This window comes from Thunnus thynnus, chromosome 12, assembly GCF_963924715.1.
Source record: "Thunnus thynnus chromosome 12, fThuThy2.1, whole genome shotgun sequence".
NCBI classification, from domain to species: domain Eukaryota; kingdom Metazoa; phylum Chordata; class Actinopteri; order Scombriformes; family Scombridae; genus Thunnus; species Thunnus thynnus.
The window spans coordinates 4,151,656-4,176,077 of record NC_089528.1 but is presented as its reverse complement, the minus strand read 5'-3'; the positions used below and the strand labels follow the sequence as shown (position 1 = coordinate 4,176,077).

Genomic DNA, 24,422 nt, shown 5'->3' with positions numbered 1-24,422 from the left:
ACTCACCTGATGATTTGACATCAACTGCTGCACATGTCTCATTGCATCACAGCCTTCAATGTTATTGAGCACATACTACAGGCAATACATTAAAGAATTTTCCTGAAAAGCCAGGTGTCTACATGAGCTCCTAAATGCAGACCCAGATGATGTTTCTGACAACAACAGAAAACCAAAAACAAGGTTAAAGAACTTGATCCATGTTGTGCCCTCAAACAAGCCAATCACGTGGACTGTTGGACAGCTGATTGACTGTCTGCTCCACCCACCAGTGTTAGGTTTCCCTGAAGTCAGCAGCCATTTATTGTATACACTGATAGATCACACCAAGGCTTGGGAGCAGTACTGTACCAAAAACAAGATGGCAAGAATAGAGTCACTGCGTTGGCGGCATTCAGACTGACATTAGCAGTGCATGACAAAACACAGTCCTCTCATGCATTTGAAAGGGGGCAGTGCTTTGCAGTCGGGGTTGAGCTGAGAGCATTTAGTCCTTAGACAAAATGCCTGTTCAGAGAATGGGACAAATTGACAATAAACAATGATGACATTCTGTACAGAACTTCCACTGCCTGTACACAACTAGTCTTGTCAGAAAGATACAAAGGAAAGGTGTTGGAGGAGCTGCACAATGGGACACCAAGGCGCTGATGGCACAGTATCTCTAGTATGTGACCACTTCTTCTGGCAGCTGCAGATTTACAGGAGTACAGATAGTGTTCTGCTGTGTCTAAAGCGTTCGCCAGCAGATGGCCCTACGAGGGAGGTTGTGACATTTGTGTACAACATGAGATGACTGCTGCGGCAGAATTAACCTCAAATTCTAACAGTCCCGCCCAGCTCACCACACACAGAGCACAGAGGAAATGAGCTGAGCAAAAACCTCTTGACACATCTGAACAGCTCACTTAGTCGTACAAATACATACAGATTTCCTGCAGATTTAACTGCATTAAGCTTCTCTAGAGACACTTGACAATAAGGGAAACAGAGAAATTATGGGAGCATCTTCTTCTGGCTTGTTGGATGAGGCTAAAACCAGCCACATCAAAGGTAAAACTAAAATCATTTCTTTTTAAGCATCCTTTGGTATGCTCTGCAGTTTTGCACACTTCTTGTTTAAGCATTGCTCACGAGGACTTTGATGGCTCGGGTATGTCATATCTCAGCCCCATTTAAATTTGAGGCTTCCACAGAGAGTAAGGTGGACAGAAAGGGTGTAATAGTTGTTGCAGTTATCGTTAGTGTAGTTTTCTTCCTTTAAACCTGACGCTGTACTGTCCTATATGACTCACTCTCATGTAACTTACTTTAGTTTTATCACGTATGTAATGCATGCTTTTAATTTCTATCATAACAGAAATTTCGGTGTTTAAATGTTGATGACCACAGTTAAAGGTGGTTTACCCTCCACTGTATATGTGCTCTAGATCTTAATATCAAGTTACAAAAAAATCTGTATTTTCTGCATTCTGTTGGAGGGTGTGGCTACATGCATGAGGTGGACATATAGAAAAACCAACATACAGTAAATTGTCTTAGTAAGATGTGAAGCCACCATGTGCCACCAGAACAGCTTCAATGCGCCTTGGCATTGATTCTACAGTCTCTGGGTGTCTACTGGAGGGACGAACACCATTCTTCCAAAAGATATTCCCTCCTTTTGTGTTTTGATGATGGTGGTGGGGAGCGCTATCTAACATGTTGGTGACAGTGAAGGCCATAGCATATGATTCACATCATTTTCATACTCATCAAATCATTTAGTGACCCCTCGTGCCCTATAGATGGGGGCATTGTCATCCTGGAAGAGACCACTCCCATCAGGATACAAATGTTTCATCATAGGATCATAGGATGTATTAATTTGCAGTGACCCTTCCCTCTAAGGGGACAAGTGGACTCAAACCATGCCAGCAAAATGTCCCCCAAAGCATAACAGAGCCAGTGGATGCCCTCACTGTAGGGGTCAGGCATTCAGACCTGTACTGTTCTCTTGGCATACGTTAGACATGCACTCGTCCACTTGTCGAGAATATGGTGAAGGATGATTCATCTGACCATATCACTTTTTTCGACATCTCTGTAGACCAGTGTCTATTCTTTTTGCACCACTGAACTCTCAAATGTATATTCTTCTTTGTAATGAGGGGTTTATGCATTGCAACCCTACTATAATATCTCTTTCTATGTAATTGTTGATGGACTGTTCTTGTTGGCACAGTCTTACCACATCCTGCATTCTCAGTCACCTGAGCTAGATTTGCCCTTCTGTTTTTATTTACATCACACTATTGCACTAGCATCACAGTCGCTGTCAACCACAATTTCCGGCCTTATTTTATTTATTTCAAAATTCAAATAGAGGATAAGCCCCTTGAGATGCATCATCTCATTTTTGAGAGGGTCTTCAAGCACAGTATATAAAAGTCACAATATTTAAACAAAACAAAATATATTGGATAATAAATTAAACAATATACAGTAACAGCACAAAACAATCAAGATAATAACATCAGCATAGACATACACATAGGGGCTGTCCCACCATCCCAAACCCCATCTGCTACATCTGTTATATGAGTCATCTGTACCAAGGATGAACGAGAAGTAAAATAAATGAATAGATCAAATAACATTATGCCAAAATATAAAGTCTACTTATGAACAAAAATGAAGGTAAATACAACCAAAAACAAGAGCAAGTAGATTTAAGATTTACTGATGTCTTTCCTATAGATCTAAATGCAGTTGTCACTTAACCCAGATAGCAAAATTGCTGTGGCCCAGATCCGGCCCACACCCGACACTTTCATCCAGCCCACATACCACATGGAATGATCGCTCTTGGGCCGTCCGCTCCTGTTTCCAAGATCTGGGCCACAAGCAAGCTGTATGTTAACCAAGAAGAAACCAGATAAACCAGAAGTGGCCCACATCAAGCAAGAGCACCACATCTTTACCAAAAAAGGCCCACGTTTGATTTGGAATATTTGGGCCACATCATTGCCTGAAGTGGCCCACTTCAGTATGCTATCTGGGTAGTCGTTGTTCCTATTGAAACACTAGCTGGTTGAGCAGTCTCAGGAGACTGAACCTCCTGCCATCTGTGCCCCAACAATAAACCCTGGGAGCAGTACTGTACCACTTAGGTCTTTATCTCTTGCCATCTTAAATCAGAATCAACGGAATCTGCTCAGCATTTTTATACATGCCACAGAGCATGATTGGATGTTAATTGCTTGATTGTACCATGCAGTGCACCTGTGTGGAAGCATCTGCATTCATTATGTTTCTCCACTCACTTATTCAGGTTTTCCTTTAATTTGTCACCCCTCTTTTCCCTTGAATTAGATGGTTTTCTGTGGTAACATAGACAGGAAACATGGTGGGAGGCGGGTGTGACATGCAACAAATGTCGCCAGCTGGAAATGACGTTGTGGTTTCATGCTATGCATGCTAAACATTAGGCCACCAGGACGTCCAACATATCTGTTTCTTTAAACATTTGTGTTTTGAATGGGCAACATGAAAAAGAAAATCAGAATTAAAAGTGTAATGACAAACGTGTTGGTTTACTGATAATGTCACAAATTATAGAATAACTTTGGCTTTAAAAGAAAAGTGATGTGCTGTGTGAATGTTTTTGCTTATTCCTCATGTGTGCATTCCTATACATGTTATCAGCACAGTCACATCCTGTCACTAATCTCCACTGCAAACTAGAATGTAATTACAGCCATTTCCAACTATTACATTATTATGGCTTGTCTGGTCTGCCTGTTTCCCACTCTGTGTGTTTGTTTGCATGAAAGATGAAAGCCAGGCTGCAGAGTAACCTTAATAATATGAGATAATGGTTACACAGTCTAAACAAATACACAGATAGACAGATCATGACTGAGACACATCTAAACACATCGAAAGACATCAGTTATGAAAGTACAGAGATCTATCTTTCCCTGCAGATGGACACACGTTTGTCATAGCACATACACACCACCACTTTACTTGACCACAATGACTATGATATAGAAACCACAACAGTCATTTCAACATGTATTTACACATCACCCTGACTTCTATATAATGAGATTTGGAAGCAAGTTCTCATTTGACACATTCAGACAAATAAAATGACATCAAACCCATAAACTGTGGATGTACATGTGTAGGTTTGGGAGTGTTAGTGTGTGGTTATGCATTTGCTTTTCGTATAACTTGTCATGCACATGTCATTGATTGTTGTTCATTTTAATCTGAGATAGGAAAGTGTGTGTGTGTGTGTGTGTGTGTGTGTGTGTGTGTGTGTGTGTGTGTGTGTGCCAGTATGTGAGGTAACTGCTTTGTCTTTCAGCCCCACTCACTGTCTCTCACCTCGTCCCCCATACTCATTACTGAACCTACTAAAGTCTCCATATAGTATATATGTCTATGTTGTGGATGGGGCTTTTTGGTTCACATTTCTCCTCCACAAACTTTATTGAATGAAGTACTATCCTCGGAGTGTTGAAGACAGTGCATCAAAACTTGAGCCAGATGCACTTTAATAATGAAACTTTAAAGCTGCATTCATTTATTTATTTATTTTTTGCTACATGGGGGCAGGGGGATGAGCTGAAAACAGAGCGTTGATAAACTATTACCTTATAATGGTGTTATGGTGAATGTGCTGCCTAGTAACGCAGCAACATTAGCATTTAATTGGCTCTTCAGCTGCTAAATACACCACAAGCTAGTTGCTAACTTTGTCTGCCTGTGTTGGGCAGCTAGTGTACAGTTAATCAGGGTTTATCAGAGCTTTTTTTAATGAAATCAGCTGCCTGCTACTGCTGGGAATGAGGGAATGATGAGAGCAGAGTCTGCGGGTTGGAAAACCAAACCATTAAGCTAAAAGAGGCTAAAATGCTCTGTAGAGCTGAGGGGTACTGCAAAGTTTGGTGGTAATTCTCTGTGGGTTTGTCAAAAAGAGCAGAGAATCATTTCATTTCATTTCATTCATTGTTAATCAAGTAAAAAAACAGGTGTCCATATGAACAGTGAAAGAGGTTTTCCTCGCTGTAATCATTCCTCCTGCTTGTACTGGCTATTAAAAGATCCCCTTCAAATGTGCTTCACGCTTGTGCTTTGAAATGTAAGTGATGGGGGCAAAATCCACAGTGTGTCCACACAGTCATTTAAAAGTTGATGTGAAGCTTATATGAGGCTTCATCAGTCTGAGTTAGTCATATCAAGTGGATATCTGCCACATTTACAGTCTTTTTAGCATCAAATTTCCTCTTTGTGTTTCCTCAGACAGTGTTTCCCTGTTGAGCTGAGGTGGAAGTATAGTAACAAAAAGAGGGACTTTGGCTCTAAAAAGACTGTAATGTTGAAAGATATCTACTTGATTTGACTCATTTGGGCGTATCAAGCTTTATATTAGCTTCAGATAAACTTTTAAATACATTTTTGCACAGAAGGAGGACTGTGGATTTTGTCCTCCATCACTTCCATTGTAAGTGCATCATGAAGGGATCTTCTAATGGTCAGTATGAACAGGAGGAATGATTACAGCAAGAAAAACATTTCAATGTGCATTTGGGCTCCTGACTGTCGTTTTTAAGACAGACTTGAAAAATTGTGAAGCTGTCCTTTAAGACTAAATCCACCAGTGACTGTTATCATGTACCAATGGTTTCATGCAGTAAATTACATCCATAAGTCTATGATTTAAGTGTGGAGTTAGGGTTAAAGGGACCAGATAAATAGAGATACATATGACATAATTTACAAATTGTGTGTGTTTGCTTGTTTCCAGGACTTGTCGACAACACGTTCCAGAGTTTCAGTGAGTTTTACCGTCAGCAGTATTCTGCAGCTTACTTCGGCCACTTACATCAGGAGGTGGAGCCTAAGAAAGAGGGGAGGGGGCTGTTGCTCACACACAGGGTAGGAGCTGCACCTGTCAATCACTCAATCCTGTTTTACTCTCTTTAACTACATATTCATGCTGGATGCAGCTGTAAAATCTGTGCTAATTGTTCAAGATGTGAAAGTTAAATCTAAGTATGTGTCTATGTGTGTAGCCTCAGTATGCTCCAGAGGAGGTGCTGTACCAAGGGAGTGTTAAGTTCTCCGGCTGGGATGAACAGGGAAAGAAATGCAGAGAGAGATACATCATTCTGAGAAGAGACTACAAAGTGGAGATATATGAAAACATGGAGGTAACACTTTCATACACAAAACACAACATTCAGAATGAAATTATACGTATGCTCGTGCTGGACACATGTTGTCTCCATGTTTCTACCTGTAGAATTTTAAACGTGGATCTCCAGCTAAGTTGGTCCTCCAGCCAGCAGGGGGCCGTGTGCTGAACACAGAGAAGGAGTCCAGATATCTACTGGAGCAAACCTGTGCTGGAATACTCAATGGTAGTATTAACTCATTCCTATAGAACAGTACACCTACAATATTGAATATAGCTTGATTTACGGTGTTAACACTCAGCCATAAATGATAAAGTGTGGACTATCAGTAACTGAGAGATTCACTGAATTTCTGGTGTTGAACATAGAGACAGGAAAAGTCAAAAGTTCACACAAACACATACATGTAACACTAAATCTTTCATGTTTCACATCACTTTGGTTTGAGGTTTCACAGACTAACTACCGTAATTGTTCAAGTGCCTGCTGTGTGCAGTTTACAAGTGTAACTTCACAGGATTTATCATTGATGAAACTCTTTTTCAAGCTTTCACTTGTAACTCTACACATGCAGAGTTTCCAAATACAGCTTCATGGTTATTATTACTTCAAACGCAGCTTGGTCTGATTGCAAAAGTTCAAACTGACAACTGAAGCAGCTTAAGAAAACCTGAATTAAGTCAGTAATGATAAGCTGTTGCTGATAATACTGGGTAATACTGAGTATGTGTCTTGGAGTTCTGCACTGTCCTAAAATTGAGACCTACACCCAGCCTGTACCCACGTCTTTAAGACCCAGCTGAACTGACTCCAACCTGGACTCAAGACCTGAAGCTACCTTTGTTCTTTATTTAATCCATTACTGAGAGTTAGCTTCCCAGGCTAATACAACAGATTGGCCAAACTCTTGTTTCTTGTCTTTCACTCTTCCCACTAGGCATTGTGTATATACTTGCAACACATGACACGAATGGATGGAGACAATTGGCACAGTCAAGAGAGAGGATTAGAAAATTAACTTACTAATGAACTAAATTTGTAAATAATTAAAACTGAACTTGACTCTGGGCCAAAGCTTTATGCAACAAAATGGCATTTGTGCTTCCCAGCAGGTCTCGACAACATAACAGACTTTGGGTCAGGTTTGGGTTTTGTTGCATAAAGGTAAAGTTTGTGTTTCAAATTTGGCAAGAAAAGACAATATACAGTCGGGGTCCAAAAAGTCTGGGTCAGGTTCCAGAACTCTAATGTGTCTCTACTCTTAGTTGTGCAGTGAATCTTTGCATTCTTATCATTTAAAAACTACTTTGCTTTCTTGTGATCACAAAATAATTTTGCCATTTCAAGAAGAGTTACACTGACATCACCACCAGGCTAAGTGAAGGTGTGAATCACCGGCCAAACTCCTAGGGTTGGGACTTTCCCATCTTTAAACAAGAATCAGCCTTTTTTTCCACTGTGATGACCATCTTTCCCCATACATATGACCAAGTACTTATCATAAACTTGATAAATGTAGCATTATCAAGTTGACGGTTGTTTTTGAAGGAAAAACCTATTTTCATTTGTCATGACTTGTTGGAGTATTATTCTATCTAAAGCATGCCAACATAAACTACCCCTCTGTGGAACATCTATAATGCTGTCCTCTCTGTGTTCAGGAGTGAAGGAGGATTCTTCTTCGGTGGTGTCGTCTCCAGATATGTTTGCTGTGTATTTGCACCTGCCTTACACGGGTCACACCTGCTTCCTGTTCCAAAAGGAAGGGGAACGAGATCACTTTCTGTCTGCACTCAAGACCTGCATTAGACACTGCAACCTCGGTAAAACACTCACATATACTTTTTTACTGTGGCCAAGTTTTACACTTAAGAGTTCTCTCTACTTTGAAAGTATCCTGTATATTTACACAAAAAATGACAAAATACAATGTTTTTAAAGTGTCAACATGTCAAATGTCCTGCAGTGCTCAGCGTAGCCAAAAATGAGAAGTTATTCATATCTGGAAAAGATAACCCTTATCCACTGTGCTTTAAGTGAGAGCTGGGGCCAGGACATGTTTAACTTAAGACCGCAGTCAGCAGGAAACAGCCAGCCCACCTGTGTCCTGAGTGAAAAACAAAATACAGATTTTATCACAGTGAGGCTGACAGGTTTAATTTCCATTGCCTGTACAAACGAGATAGAATGTTTTCATACATTTTCATCAGTGAACTTGAACTGAGCCATTCTAGCTGTTTCCCCAGACCTCCAGGCTTTATGCTAAGCTAGGCTAACCACGTTTTTATTCCAGCTCCGTAGTTAACACACATACAAGAGATTAACAGGTCTTCCCATTTCACTCTCATAAAGAAAGCCAATGAGTACATTTCCCAGAATGTGTTACTTTAAAATTCAATGAAGAAAAGTTCTTCACAAAAAATAAACTAATAAATCCTTGGGAAACAATTCTTTAATTGCTGCTTGTGAAATTTTTCATTTGAAATTGACTATTGATGTACGCCACAGCTTGCCAATAAATAATTGTCCTACACAGTAATTTTTAGCATCTTAACTGTCAAAACAGTGTTTGCATTATTAACCACCATCCCACTACTAAGGTGGTGTGAAGCTCTTAATGGCCACCACACTTCTGCATTTCTGCAATGTGAAATAAGCTTCTAAGTGCTGCAGCTCTTTTTCAGTTTGTCATTCGTGGTAGCAGTTGCGCGGGCAACAGATAAAAATATTAATACAGTCAGCTTCCTGTGTGGTAAGCTAGGATACAGGCCAAAAACAGCCCTTCTACTTTTTGTAATAAGGTTGCGAAAACACTGCATGTCATATCTGCACTGCCACCAAGATATCCTCAGCAGTAACAGGAAACAACACATGCAGCTGCCACGTAGTGGCTGTTTTACTTTACTTTAATCTTATTAATCTTACAGTGATATGTTACTTTCTTTTTCAAATATTATTCTCACTATACTTTTATTACTTTCCACTTTGGCTCCCTTTATTGCTCACAAAATTACTGTCAGTGTTTCTATTTCAGTTATCTGAATAAAATTGAAAGTAAGGGGGGAAACTTCCATGAAAAATCACATTCACTTTTTCTAATTCAAGCTACTTTATACTTTCACCCAAAGAAAGTTATTCTTTCTGCAAATTATTAAAGCTGCACTCAATATTTTCATATGAACAATGTCTCAAATGACTATGAGTACTGTAATGTTAAAGCTGTCGCTCGTAGTGAAAAACCCACAGACAATCATCACTCTTGTCTGCAGTTCACCTCAGCTCCATGGAGCATTATATCATCTTTCAGCTCATTGTTTTGGTTTTTATGGTCCACAGTGTTTTGGTTCAGTCTCACTGCTCTCATCAGTGCTGGTTCCAACACTAACAGGCAGCTGTTTTCAGGAAACAAACAAACCCTCTGATAAACCCTCTGTTCACCACCTACTCAGCACCAAATGGCTGACAGAGAGCTAGTAAACATAATGGATCATTCAGCTGCTAGCCATATATTTCTCTCAAGAGCTGTTTGAAGCAAAACACATGCCTCCAAATGAATAATAATGTTGCTCCTTGTCTGCTGGATGGATAAAGAGGCAAGTGCTTGCTAACATGTTAGCTATAGCAACTTTATAAGGTGACTAGATATAGATATTGATAAAACAACAAACAACAGAACATTACATAGACTTCACCCCCCACCTAAAAGCCAAAAAAACTAAAACCAAAATAAATGTGTATGTATTTTCTTTCTGTATGTTGTCAGTATTTGTTGAAAATTATTTTTAAAAGGTGTGTTTATTAACTGTAAACATTAATATAACCGTGGTCATAAATACACATATGTAGCAACTGAAACTTCATCTTCAAATTGGAAAGGAAATTATGTCAACACCACATCGGCACACATCGGTTTGTGTGTATATGAATCATCACCCCCCCACCCCCACCCCCAACTGTCAGGACTATGTGAGATAAAGGTGAGCATACTCTTTAGAAATGAGCAGTCATAGGATCTGTGTTTACCGTCAGCTTATTAAGAGTCCTCTGTTACAAACAGTATTCCTGGTGCTGCAACACTTGAACCACTGGAGCACATCACATGTCAGTGACATCATCGGGGAAATGATTTCATGCTGCCAGCCTGTCAGTTTTTGGTTGCACTAGTGTGATTCATACTGAGGATGTTAATGATAAAGTTAAGTGTGCTCACTTCTCAGCATTAGTGGAGCTTTCTGTTCCTCAAAACTTTTCTATCAATTGCTTAAGAAATGATGACCTAAAAGCCTGATGGGGAACTGGACGACAAAAGAAATAATAATGAGTTACAGCAACAACAAAAAAATCCAAAAAACGGAACAAAAAGATGTTAAAAATTAGAGATGTGAAAGCCAACACTAATAAACACAGAAGCACTAAAACAAACATTATCATCATGTTTGATGTGAAAATCTAGAACAAACCAGGACTGTTTAAGAGATAAGAAACACAAGATAGTTACTATAATTACAATTATATAACCGCATTTTCATTTGATTTTCCCTCTGGAGAGATTTTTAGGATGAAAAACATCTCTCAATATTCTCTGACTTCCCTAAACTGTCTGTAGCCTCACGCTTCTACTGAAGATGTAAATCTTTTAAAAACAGGTCACAAATATACTGCATATTTTAAATAATTATTGGTTATAATACTAATAAATTATAGTTTCATTGTTTTTAAGAATGTTTCTGAAAAAAGCCTCAGTAGATTTCTGAAACAGCTAGTCACTGTAGCTTTTATCAAACATTACTCTAACAGTGGAAATAGTGTATATATAGATATTTAATACATATTTGGTGCTTTAGTGAGTTTTTGTGGCAGCGGGACGGTGTGCGTGTGGGACTGCGTCAAAATAAACTACAGCGTGTGTGTTCATGGTAAAGGAGGAACATGTCACCCAGTGCAACAGTGTGACTCATTGATTTTGTTTTTATTAGTTTATGGACAACAATGGAGCTCTATGGCACAGAGTAATAAGCTTTGGATAGACAGACTATACATGATAGTAGATCAATTCATTGTTGGTTTTGGTTTTTTCATGGTATTTGACAAGAAAAACAGAAGTGGTCAGCCTTTTCCTTTCAAGCCACATACACCACTTCATGCGATTAATGCTTGAGAGAAGCAGTAGAAAACAGTGACAGGAGCACCTGCACAGTTTAATGTATTTTCATACACTGTCTTTACAATAAAACAAGCTTTGTTCAGTTTATTTAACTATATTAACCCCTGTAAATTCTGCTAATACTTGGTGTTTTAGACATTTTTTTTTATCAACCAATAGGAAACTCACATACATGTAGTTTCACCTTTCACTGTCATTACCAATTATTTATGAATATGGGTTAGGGGTTTAACTGGAACCTTTGCTGCGTCTCTCTCTCCCTCACTTACTTCCTGTCATCTCTCTACTGCTGTCTGCGGTAAAGAAAATGCATGTATCTCTCAAACATGCAGCAAAAAATGCACAAAAAGACTCCAGAATCTAAACCAAGTCCTCTTCCTGCAGACTACTGGTGTGATTCATCCTATGAGAGCCAGGCGTACATCCGAGCCCTCCGACTCTACCGCCAGGACAAAGGATGCTATGAATCCTGGGAAATACTGCTGGGCACTGAAGAACAAGTTAGCAAGCACATGCACACACACACACACACACACACACACATACACACACTTCCTCTTTGTGCTATGTGTTTATTTTCGTTCACTTGCTTAACAAATGGAAATGCCTAGGTGCTGGCCTCTCAGGTGATGGAGGAAGTGTTGCCGTGGTTACAGAATCAGCTTCAGTCCAAAGTGAAGGGCAAGAAGGCAGAGAGGATACGACAGTGGCTGGCGGTGAGTTACTGTAACCTAACAGAACACAAGTTGAGAAGGATGTTGTTCAACTGTGTGTTGAGATTGTGACACTGATGCTCACTGCACAAACAATACTATTACAGTCATGTTTCACATGTTCTGTATGTTGTCTTGTCATGGGTTGGTTGCTCAACTATTGACAGTCCTTAGTGGCTTCATGTAATGCAACTATTGATGTGTTCATCAATGTTAAAGGGTCAGTTCAACCAAATTACAAAAAAAGCGTTTTCTCAAATTTTGTTGTATCTAGCCATGTGGATAGTTTTGATTTTATTTGAGATATCTTTGACATTCCAGCCTCCCCTCCAATACAAAATACATGAAGGAATCTTTGTTTGTGGTGCTCACAGTGTTTAAAATTTGCATTTGAAAAAAAGTTCAACCGTAACATGTCTTTCTAGAAGCACTTAGACAATCCACTGACATCACTGTCAACAGCTTTAATGTCTTGAACATTAAAAATAGTTCAGATTGACACTTATTCATAATAATGTCTGTAATTTATAAATAAAGACAAGGGAGCTCTGATTCAGTACTACTTGTATCTAGTTTAATTGTATTGAATTGAATTGAGAATAGTAAGGACAAAGAATTCAGATGTGAATTCTGGGAAAAAAATCTGACTACTTTAAAGCTGCACCAATTAATATAACTTTGTATTAACAATTGATCAAATGACTATCTGTAATGTGAAAGGTGTTGCTCATTGTGACAAACCCACAGAGAATTATTACCATTATCTATTATTGGATAGCTGGCTTAGCAGCTAAACAGCCAGATTTCTTTTTTCAGACGTTAGTAGAGACCAAACAAAATATAACAGGAGAGTTAATATTGGACTTACATTCATCAGCTGGCTGGAAACACATATTTCCAATGAAAGCTAACATTGCTCTGAGTCTGCTGGATGTGTTAATATGCTAACACATTAGCCACAAACATTTTATAAGGTTATAATATGTCAATGTTGTGTTTAAAGCTTGTTGTTCTGCCCCTAAGTGGCCAAAAAATAAAAGAAAATTGATTCTTGCAGGTTTAAAGACATAGTGAGCAGTAATTTGAGATTTAAGACATCATCTTCATCATTTTTAATCACCACTGTCAGGTGTAACACAGCTGTAACTTTTGTATCTCTCAAACATGCAGCAATGATTTGTGGGATGTTTAGCAAAAAGTAGTGCACATGACATGGACAATACGTTTCCACTGTGGACATTTTTTAGGGCACTATAAAGTGCATATTTTTCACTCAGAATTCAGACAATCTATTAAAATGGCAGTGGGTAAATGAACTGCAAAAGGCATCAAATGGGAAGAGATGCAACTTTAAACTTTTTTTTCCTCCAAGTTCTGATTTTAATTTTTGTCTTATGGTATTCTGTTATTACATGTTTCTATGTGTACAGACAGTGCAGGCAACCTACATGTTGGTGCTGGACCAGCTGACTGCAGGTCTGGAGACTCTGAGGGGGGAGTGTCGTCAGACAGCATCAGCCAATCAGGCGCTCATCAGATCAGATCTGGATCAGATTATGACCTCTCACCGCTTCCTGGAGGATAAAGTGCGAGGTACCACACGAGGAGCTTTAACATCTACGGTTTAAACATATCAAGAAAAGAAATCAACTTTGGCTATTTTTGGAGTGCAAACATAATACTGTTGAACTAATATCTGGACCTACAATCTGAGCTTCCTGTCTGACTAGAGTCAGCTAATAAGTTTAAATAAATGCTAAACATTTTGCATGTGTGTTTGTTCCAGCCTGTATATGTAAAGAAGCAGAGAAGGTGTGCAATGAGTCTGTAGCACCCTACATGTCCTCCATCCTCGAAGCACTTACAGAAAACATAAGTGCAGGGATTCAGGGGATGAGAAACACACTGCACACAAAGATGGACGCTGCCTTCACACAAACAAAAGGAGGAACAGAGGAGACCAAGAAGGTGAGAGACCTTGTGTTGTCTGTGTGTGTGCATGGCCATCAATTGAGAAAGACTTAGTGATTAAAAAATTATTTCTTTTTTGCAAACTTGAGCTTAAAGTTCTGAAACTGATTCATGATTATGGTTTTGTGTGTGTGTGTGTGTGTGTGTGTGTGTGTGTGTGTGTGTGTGTGTATATATGTGCGTGTTCTCCAGGCCCTGTCCACCCTGCGCTCCATCAGTTTGGATCACTGTTACCAGCAGGTGGAGAATCTGACTGGGAAACTTAAGGAATTAAAGCAGAGGTTTGGACTGAGCAGCGCTCAGCGACTGGTTCACTCTACACATCTGGAGATGGAGCAGGTATGGACTAGTGTTGAAGATTCAGTCATGGCCTCCATATTGCCTGTCAAGAACCTGAAATAAAATTGAAAAAAGGTCAGAGCTTCCAGTTTGTATCGCAGAGAGACATGGTGTTTGTGGTGTTTGTCTTCCAGCTGTTGGACAGTGCTGTCTACACCTTAGAGCTGTTCCTCCAGTCATCAGCCAGACTGCAGCCCTCTCAGGTTCCTGTCAAGATGGACCGAGCTAAAGAAAGAGTCCTGAAGGTAAAACAATGCACAACATGGGACATCAAATGTTCCCCTGTGAATTTTGTGGCAAGAAATGTTTTTTTTGGCATAAAAATCCTTTTAACAAGAAAGTAAATTGAATGAAAGATACAAAATTCAAATGAAATAAGATTTTAATGAGCTTTGGTACAACAGAAATGCTATATACAGTAGTGTACAGGAAACTGGTGAATATGTAATTATATACACACACAGCATGTATGTGCTGTGGAAGTGTATGTTTACATATTCAGTCAGGCTAAAGTAATAATTCTTTGTTTAAAAGATATTTTTACTGGTGAGATTTCAGCCTCTAAAACAGGCAAAATTGTAAGAATATTCAAAGAAAAACAAATAACTGCTCCATTAACATCATCAGTATCCCAAAACTAAACAACTTTGGTCCATAAAAATGACTGTTTTACTATCCAATACCACATCACATGCAGTACATTCTACTCCCTATACTCTCTATGGTTGAAGTAATATGTGTTTAAAAAGTACAATAAAACATACAATGTTCAAAACTAAAAGTTTGCATCGATGGACTCTGTCTGTGAAATGTGTGTGTGTGAGCAGCAGTTGGACTATGACAGCAGAATTGTCCAAAGGAGGATCTATGAGGAAGCTCTATTGGAAATCACTCGGCCTGCTCTTACCAGGGGGATGGACAAGAAGTGGAAAAGTGTAGGTCAAATACACCACTGCAGTCTGTCCCACTCTGTCTCGTACACGTTACAGTGTATACATGTATATTCTGTCGCATTTCAGTACTTTCACTGTACAAAGTATTGAATATGTTCTCTGTCTCCAGGAGTTCCAGCAGTTCGAGCAGTACATTTTCGCAGACTACAGCAGTTTTATCCTGGTTCATAATGTCTATGATGATGTTCTGAGAAACATCCTCAGCAAGGAGATAGAGACAGGTAAACACACACACACACACACACACACACATTATATTTCCAATACACTGGTTTTTCTTATTCTCTATATCACCATATTTTTGCCACTGCATTTTAAGAGTTTTAGGAGTTACACTGTGACATTGTGACATTAGACATGAGGAACTAAATCCTGTGAGAATCAGGTACAAACTGGTTAAAATGGAATAATTTTTTGAGCTAAGTAGGTTGTCTATCAAGCCTTTCTGTATGAAGTATGTAACTGAGTTCAGCCTTGTGTCAGCTTATCTAACTAGCTTCAAATCCTTGTTTCCTATTCAATTCTGGAGGAAAGTCTATCTGTAATTGTGGTGTGTATGTCCACTGTTAACAAACTTGCCAGGCGTTGTTGTTTGTGTTTCTTTGAAAAATGTTCAGATAATGGTCTCACACACACAAACATTTAAAGCCAATAAAAGGAATGTAAATTTGTAGTGCAATATTAATTTTTTAGAGGAGTGTTGTAATGGGGTTTGGACCATGAACTTAGCATTCTTTGTGTTTCGTAGAAGTTTGTGAAGCTTATACAGCTCAGTAAATGTTGAGACTGTGTCACCGTTTTTCTTACTATTTTGTCAATTTCCTGTGGCCAAGCATCACCTTACAAAATTGTTCAGAGCAGTCTGAAGCCGGTGCTTTTTGCTTACACGGATTACTTCTTCATACGTTTACCTCATTATTTGACCCTTAGGCCACATTTAACATCCAACATTGTAACACTATATATATATATAACTGAAAATAAGGAAAAGCATAATTTGTCCCCTCTGATGGTAACTATGGCCCCGCTGGTTATCAATACACAGCAAAATGTCTAAAATTGGGCTCCTATGGGAGCTCAGTGTTCATGTTACATGATGTTTTGACCTATCAAGAGGCCCCACAGTAGTGGGTATCTGGCTGTGCTGTCATAAATCTACAAGGTCCCATAACAGGCAATACCATTCTCTAGCTCTGACCTAACCTACCTTAAAGCTGGTGTGATCCAGCCTCATATCTACATTGTATCTGCAGAGACTAAAATGCTGTGGCTGGCCCCATTGACTTGATAGGCAGTTTCATCTTAATGCGATGGCCCGCTCAGTAGTCCAGCCGTCATCCAGCTATATCAGAAAACTTTTCACATCTTTCTCTGACTTAGTGCACCCATTAAGTGTCCTTGCATTACACTCTCACCTACCCAAGCAAAGAGTAGATGCTCAGCGGCATGACCTGGCCTCATATCTACATTGTATCTCCTTAGGCTAAAATACAGTGGCTAGCCCAACTGGCTTGAAAGGCAACTCCATATGAATGCCAACCACCATCACTGTGTAACTGGTTCCACTAGTCTTACCAATAGCCACTAATTAGCAACCCCTCTGGTATGAGAAACTTTTCTTGAATTATGTCTCTTGATCTGTCTTACCAAATAAAGGAACACGGTTTCAACATGAATGTGTTGGCAAGTCTCCAGGGTCATCAGATGGGCACCCTCTAAATTACTGGTGTTTAATTGAGTTAGGCCCAAAACACTGAGAAGGCATCTGTTAAATAAGAAATGTAAAATAGGACATACCTTGTCTTAAGTTGATTTTGTAACTTTTCCCCTTCCCCTCTCAGTGGTCCAGGACGCTGCCAGCAAGAAGACCAACAACCTCCTATTGGACACTTCAGATCTGGCCATTAGTCAGTACAGTCTCCTCGGACATACGCCTCCTCTATCTGCACCAGCAAGCCCAACCTTTAATGCTCGAGACTCCTCCTCAGTGGTGCCCAGTGGAGATAAAGAATCTGCTCCCCTGATAGAGGGAGGTAAAGAATCCACTCCCCTGTTAGAGAAGGGAGGTAAAGAATCTGCTCCCCTGATAGAGGAGGGAGATAAAGAATCTGCTCCCCCGATAGAAGGAGGTAAAGAATCCACTCCCCTGGTGGAGAAGGGAGGTAAAGAATCTGCTCCCGTGGTAGAGGAGGGAGGTAAAGAATCCACTCCCCTGGTGGAGGAGGGAAGTAAAGAATCTGCTCCCCTGGTGGAGAAGGGAGGTAAAGAGTCTGCTCCTGTTGTGGTAGAGGGAGATAAAGAGTCTGCTCCTGTTGTGGAGGACGGAGATAAAGAGTCTGCTCCTGTTGTGGAGGACGGAGGTAAAGAGTCTGCTCCTGTTGTGGAAGAGGGAGGTAAAGAGTCTGCTCCTGTTGTGGAAGAGGGAGGAAAAGAGTCTGCTCCTGTTGTGGAAGAGGGAGGAAAAGAGTCTGCTCCTGTTGTGGAAGAGGGAGGAAAAGAGTCTGCTCCTGTTGTGGAAGAGGGAGGAAAAGAGTCTGCTCCTGTTGTGGAGGCGGGAGGTCAGTCAGTCACAGCTGTAGTTGGCCCTCAGAGTGACCCTGAACTTAACTCTGACATCAGTGCCACTCAAAGCTCTGACCAGAGCAGAGTGTTTCTGTCTCCTGTGATTATTGTGACACAACAGTTTGATGAATCTACGACCGAGGAGGCTTCTTGCTTCGAGGGAATCCGTGAAGATGTCCAACTTGCGACTGACACACCAACAGCAGTGGAATCTTCCAACTCAGCCACACCTGACTCTGATGCAGCTGTTACACCTGAACCCCCAACTGTCCCAGAATCCAGTACTCCCATCCCAGTCTCTCCTGATCCCACAACGTCCCCTCTATCCCCGCTGCAGCCCACAGATGTCCCGGCTGAATGTGCTCAAAGTGAGCAATCTGCAGAACCTGAAAATTCTGCTGTACCTGACCTCACAGCCACAAATCAAATATCACAGGATGCTTCTTCCATGCAGCCATCCTCCCCCTCACAAACAAACACCCCTTACACAGATAGTCCGATGAAAATTAGTCTTGGCTCACTAAGCGACGCAATTGGTCCCAATGACACAACACCTTCTGTCACACAGATGGTGGTAAAGCAGACCACTGACAGGGCAGTCTACCTGACGGGAGAAATTAAGGACATTTGGGAGGTGGAGAGGTTAAAAGAGGAGAAAAAGAAAGAGGCAGCAGAGGAGGAAGATGACAGAATCAAGGAGCAGAAAGAGGAGTCAGAGACAGGAGAAGAAAAAGAGGAGATAGATAATGAAAGAGATGAAGGGCAAACAGGAGGTGAACATGTCGACGATTGCTGCAGGTCTTCAGAATCACCAGCAGAGAGTGCCACCACCTTAACTCAGACCCCAGAGCAGAGAGAGAGTGAAGAGAAGGTAAACGAGGAAAAGAACAGTACTGAGACAGGGACTGAAAAGAAAAGAGAGGAGAAAGAGGAGGAAGAGCAGAAAGTAGATCATGTAGAAAAAGCAGAGAAAGACGAGGTTCTTGAAAGTTCTAAGCCAATGGAATCACAGGCAGAAAGTGATGCTGAGCTGCCATTAGACAGTGTGGCCATCATCAGAGACCTTGTGACTGAGATCACTGAAGTGGAGACAATAGTCTGCCCCTGTCCTACCAGCAGCTGACAGACACGTTACCAAGTCAACCGTAGATCCTGAGATTTACTCAACTATTTACTACTTACTTTACAATTTGTTATTACATGGTACAGAAAACAGAGGTGAAAGAGGAGGAGGAGTGAGAAAGTCCAGAAAGAACGTCAACTCATTTTAATGTTACTGCATCTTATTTTTATACAAGTACATTTTGAAGAAGTCATATTTTTTTACATTCTGTAATGAGCAATTTCTTCTTGATAAACGCTTTTGACTCCTGCTGTTTTTTTCTGTTAACACTGGATTAGATTGACCCAATAAATATATTATTAAAAATTTCAAACTTTTTAAAACTGCATTAATTGATTTTTGATTTTTTGCTGTAATAATGTTGATATCATGAGCATGTTAGCAAGAAAACTATCCGGCTCTTTAGCTGTTAAATTCTCCACTTTGTTCACCAGTTAGTCACAAACTATGTCTGCCTGCTGGTTGGTGTTGGGCAGGTGGGTTTCTCTCACTGAGAATCAAAAGAGTTAGGTTGCAGGCCGTTAAACCAAAACAGTGAGCTGAAAGATGCACACATTCTCTGTAGAGCTGGGAGGAACTGCAGAGTTGGGTGATGATTCTCTGTGGGTTCATCTCTACAACATCACACATAGTTGTTTAACTCAGTGCTCATATATACATATTTTTAAGTGCTGATTTAAAGGTACAGAACCTTATGGAGTTTATGGAGTTTCTGACAACTAGCAACGCTATGGAGCACTGTTTTAATGAGTGGGCCCTTCATGCTTGAGAACACAGGTAATGCATTACACATTTCTGCCATGATTTCATGCTATTCCACTGATCCGACAGTTAGCAGCAGCAATATGTAATGAGACATGGCAATGTCCCTTTAATAACGTAATTTTTTTGGAGGGAGTTTATTGTACTTTTTTCCCTGCTTCTTCCTGGAAAAAGTTTTACATGATGAATGTCAGCTAGTTTATACTAGAATATTGTCAATAAACTAAACCAAACCAAAGGAAATGCATTTATAACATTTGACAGGCCCAACAGGTACAGGGTTTGGTGTGAAAAAGTGAATGGATACCAAATTGTGTTTACTTACAAGAAAACTCCACAGGGTGCCTATAATGTCCGAGATATAACTGTGAACACAGTATGATATTAAAACAGTCATGTGTCATATGAAATGTTTTTATTAAAGAACCTGAGGATGAAAGACAGTGAGAGAGATGGAGTATATCTATAGTCCAGTACTTGCTTCTGTTTACAGTGTCTTGTTAAGTAGCAATAAACTCAACTATTATAAAAAAACACAACAATGTACATAGATTAACAATAACTTATGATAAAAAACATAACCATGCATCAAAATTTTACCATGTGTGCAAATATGCCTAAAAGTAATACAGTATTTAGGTAATTGTCAGTGTCCTGCAAATACAGCATGTGTGACCTCTTCTCTTCATTAAGATGAATGTAGTTTGGTCAATGGCACAATACATTTGTTTTGAAGAGTGTCTTCATACTGTTCTGATTCACATTCATATATACAGACAAGTGAGCTACCATGTTGTTGTCTAGCAGTATATGACTTGCTCAAAGGAACTTTATTTGTAGGGCAAGACGGAGCATTTTCATTTCCGCTGCCCACATTGCTCAATCTAGTCCTGGTTTTTAAATTGCTGAGTATGTAGTCACAGTCCTTGGTGCATTTTAAATGTTACTTGTTGTCAGTTAGTGTACTCATGTTCTTGTAATAACCCTCCACAGCTCTAAGAACACACAGTAAACATTGTCAAAGTAACAGTAACAGTAAATTCTGCAGGACACTGGCAAGTCTCAAGACAGCCATAAACATGAAATCACACCAGTTAATGTCAACACGAAAAAAAACATTCACTCCCCATGGCACAAGTCTTCTGCTCTCGCTGCTGTTAAAACAGGGAGAACCCAAAAGCATTATGAGCAATGTAGTGCTTAATATACAGTATGCTCAGCAAATGTACAAGATGACACTCATTATGTCAGAACAGGTTCTGGCTTCTCCTCCAACCTGCATGCAGAAACAAGACGTACGTCCCAGCTGGTTAAATGTCCAAATATGTACTGAATATTAATCCAACATATAGGATGGTTAAAAGGGGTCAATATAATAAAACTTGCATACTATTAGTATGCAGTATGAAGAATTTAGATGCAGTCTCTTTAAACAGCCATGAGAAAACTAGAGCTGGGCCACTGTGGATTGTGGATATTTTTACAAATTCAGCCAGAATGGAAAACCAGAGCTTCCTCTCTTCATATTTAATAGACTAAAGCCAGTTTATTCAAGGAAGTTGGTTTCCCTGATCTCCTCCTATTAATCAGTACAAATAAAGTAAGTAGACCAGAAAAACAGAGATGCGTGTCCAGTACTGCTAGCTGCTGCATGTGTAGATGTCACTACTGATGTTGTGTAGACATGTGGTTCCTTCCTGTGGTAACAAAGATTGCACTCAGATTGTACCATAGTTTATCTGAAACCAATCTCAGACCACCGGACACGCATCCTGGTACAGTTTCTTGGTCTGCATGCAGGTGTGGCCTAACCTGCCAGCTTGAAAGCAACCTCGATTGTAAGAAAGATCAACTACAATGTGCCGTTTTTAGTAGTGACACAGACAAAACAAAGCTATGTACATTGTAGTGCATGTTCATAAAATGACTATGACTTGAACTAAGGTTAGCATGGTGACATGGTGTCAAACTGGTGGATCTCAAACCTTTCAACAGTGGAATGTGAGGACACATCTGACTGAATGTTTTTTTCCTTCAGTGGATTTGAAAAGGCAACAAATATTCATTATTTTATAGAAAAAAAAAACATGCAAAAACCGATAAACATATATTAGAAATGTTAAGTATGTTCACATTCTTTAAATGATTTACTGAGCCACTCACTCATAATGAGATTGCAGCCAGTGGGTAAGGAAGACTTAACTACATATCTGTTCAACATAATCTGAAATGAATGAGAGCTGAGCGCATGGAGCTGCAGGTTATTTAACATCTGCAGCATGAGAGTCCTTATCACTAATGTATTTCTGCATTAATGACCACTGACTTACTAACTACACCAATGTGACGCCTTTAGTCAAGACACTGGAAAGTCGAGCTTAAGATGTAATGGTGTGGAATGGATCTAACATGACATGACATCCTGAAGTATTTAACAAACCAGGCATGTGTGTATTTGTGTCTATGAGTACTGATAGAAGGGTTGCTCATCAGGTCTGAAGCCATAGGCGGTAGCTGGTCGTCCAGGTGATGAGCTGGTCTGGTCGAAGACATCGTTGCCATCACTGGAAAACAAGGTCGGGTTTTTTTAACACAGACTTTTACTTTTTGATCTTCAAAATGATGTGTGTTTTTATTTGATTGTGCTTTGAATGTCTCTGTAATCACTTTGGTTGTTTTTTAAATGTGCTCTATAAGTAAAATAAATCCACTTGACTATTTTGAATTATTGCTGCAACAGTTATTGATAAGATTGGTGTATTTTCCAGACAAATATTTAGTAGCTGTGTTATTTTCCCTCACACCCTACCCAGCTGAACCTGCTGGAAGATGGCTCGTGTTTCTGGTGTTATTTTTACTCACCCTGTATGGTGCAAGTCTCCGTTCTGAGGCTGAAGGTCACTGAAGAAATCTGGGCTGACTGAACCGTCTCCTGGAGTTATTCCATCTAAACACACAAATTTCACAATTAAAATGTAATTTCTACACAAGTAATCATCTCTCTCCTGTCTCTACTTTCCACAATCGAAGTAAATGCTGGACATGAGTGTTGGAAATAGTGATTGTATGTTTCAACCCGTCAGTATTAGTCAGTGGGTTCTCTGCTACACTTGTGGGCCTAGTGACAAGTCATCTTCACAGACAACAGAGCTGCAGCCTAAATGTCAATGATTCCAATAGTCAGTCAAGGAGCCCCCAATACCAACCATGTTCAAAGCTCTATGTAAGATGTACTGATGAAAAAACTTGCTGCTTTTTTAAATGAGTATTTTCAAAAATAAAAAAAAAATATTTATAGAAAACAAAAACCAGGAATCATCGGCATAGAACTAAATATTGTAAAATAAAGAAGCAGTTTCATGTCGCAGCAGTCAACACTTTGTACCATTACAGACAATTTGACTCAAAACTCTTTTGTGGTCATTGATATTTGATAAAACTAACTACAAGGCTTGTCATTTTTTGCAGTGTATGTTTCTTAACAATGTATGCATGCGCGGTCCAGTGATGTGTGTGTGTACCTGCGCTGTAGAACAGATCAGTCCTGTCGTTGTCGTTATCATAGAGATAAGGTTCAGACTCATCAGCTTGGCGACTCTCAACCATCTCCAACCACTGGTTGTTATGGAAACGGAACTTCTCTGACTGAATCTTTCTCCCCCACTCCTCATCGTACTCCTGGAAGATTAATAAAAGGGAAACATTTAGGGAAAAACTGAACATGCGACTATCCTGATGTGTTACTTTTGTTACTTACTGCATCAGTAATGTGTGCGTTTCACTTACAGCTATAATATCAAGGGTGTTGTCGCACACTTTTCTGATCTCTGCATTCTTGTCGTGCATCAGATCTATCAGGTAGGCTGGAGCTTCTGGAGGGGGAAGGTTAGGGAAAAAGCAGGAAATCCTTTAAAAAGGCAGAAGATTTTACAGTCTGTCTCACCTCATCTTGAGGACCTGCTAACTTCATTCATCTTTAATTCTGGAGTAGACAGAGGGCACTGTGGGAAGGATACGGGTGTCTTTGATGATGACGTCTCGTGTTGCTTGGTGAAACACCATCTGATAGAAGACGTAGACAATCTGACACACAAACTCATCGTCCTCCTGTTGGGCTGCATTCAACAAACACAAAACAGGAAGTAAGTGGTAACACTGTACAAAAGTCTCAAACACATGTTGTACAAAGGCAACTGTGTGTGTGCTACCATTCAAAAGCTCAATGAGGGCAGGAATTATGCCGGATTTGGCCAACATGGCAGCACAGGCATCATCCATGGAAACTGTTCCGATCATTATTACCACCTCTAGGATGAGGTCATCCTCTGCTGAGCCTGAAACACACACACACACACACACACACACACACACACACACACACACACACACACACACATGCAGACAGATTAAAAAGACATAACTCATTAAGATACATTTTTGGATTTCTATAGAAGCAAATAAGATGCTGCAAAGAAAAATAGAAATATAAACTGAGGCTCTTAAACAACCCAGGCCAACAGAGCACACACGTAGCATGTACTGAGTCAAAAAAAATAAAAAATTCTCAAGGCAAGAGTCTAAGAGTTTCAGATTAAGATTGATAACAATAATAATAATGATACTATCAACTCTAAACTATTTGTA

At 39.9% G+C, this 24,422-nt stretch overlaps 2 protein-coding genes across 5 annotated transcripts in view; one reads left to right on the top strand and one right to left on the bottom strand.

Moving 5' to 3' along the window:
• The first annotated feature begins 868 nt into the window (after positions 1 to 868).
• On the top strand, positions 869 to 19,342 carry LOC137193627 (protein Niban 1-like). 2 transcript variants are annotated; one of them, XM_067604883.1, is made up of 15 exons: positions 869 to 1,053; positions 5,801 to 5,931; positions 6,069 to 6,206; positions 6,299 to 6,416; positions 7,853 to 8,014; positions 11,740 to 11,855; positions 11,967 to 12,071; positions 13,499 to 13,661; positions 13,855 to 14,036; positions 14,232 to 14,378; positions 14,513 to 14,623; positions 15,206 to 15,313; positions 15,441 to 15,552; positions 17,173 to 17,460; positions 17,527 to 19,342. In XM_067604883.1, exons 1-15 carry the CDS (start codon positions 999 to 1,001, stop codon positions 19,014 to 19,016), a joined length of 3,426 nt encoding a protein of 1,141 aa, XP_067460984.1. In that variant the 5' UTR covers positions 869 to 998; the 3' UTR covers positions 19,017 to 19,342. The 2 variants fall into 2 exon arrangements, with proteins under 2 accessions (XP_067460984.1, XP_067460983.1); XM_067604882.1 differs by having other exon boundaries at positions 17,173 to 19,342.
• An 836-nt stretch (positions 19,343 to 20,178) lies between these two features.
• Positions 20,179 to 24,422, bottom strand: part of LOC137193628 (kinesin-associated protein 3-like) — a 48,381-nt gene continuing 44,137 nt past the window's right edge. For 2 of the 3 annotated variants that reach the window (XM_067604885.1, XM_067604884.1), the window contains exons 15-20: positions 23,987 to 24,112; positions 23,795 to 23,893; positions 23,565 to 23,650; positions 23,300 to 23,456; positions 22,641 to 22,725; positions 20,179 to 22,342 (exon numbers count right to left, since the gene is read on the bottom strand). In XM_067604885.1, coding sequence (XP_067460986.1) covers positions 22,240 to 22,342; positions 22,641 to 22,725; positions 23,300 to 23,456; positions 23,565 to 23,650; positions 23,795 to 23,893; positions 23,987 to 24,112 — 656 coding nt within the window. In that variant the 3' untranslated portion in view covers positions 20,179 to 22,239. The remainder of the gene's footprint in view (positions 22,343 to 22,640; positions 22,726 to 23,299; positions 23,457 to 23,564; positions 23,651 to 23,794; positions 23,894 to 23,986; positions 24,113 to 24,422) is intronic. The other variant, XR_010930863.1, reaches the window with a different exon arrangement.

Bases quoted from the DNA above. Each gene is read 5' to 3' on its own strand.
- LOC137193627 (XM_067604882.1), top strand. From the start codon at position 999: ATGGGAGCATCTTCTTCTGGCTTGTTGGATGAGGCTAAAACCAGCCAC. The intron at 6,207-6,298 runs GTAACACTTTCA...TTCTACCTGTAG, and splicing joins AGATATATGAAAACATGGAG to AATTTTAAACGTGGATCTCC. The intron at 13,662-13,854 runs GTACCACACGAG...TGTTTGTTCCAG, and splicing joins CCTGGAGGATAAAGTGCGAG to CCTGTATATGTAAAGAAGCA.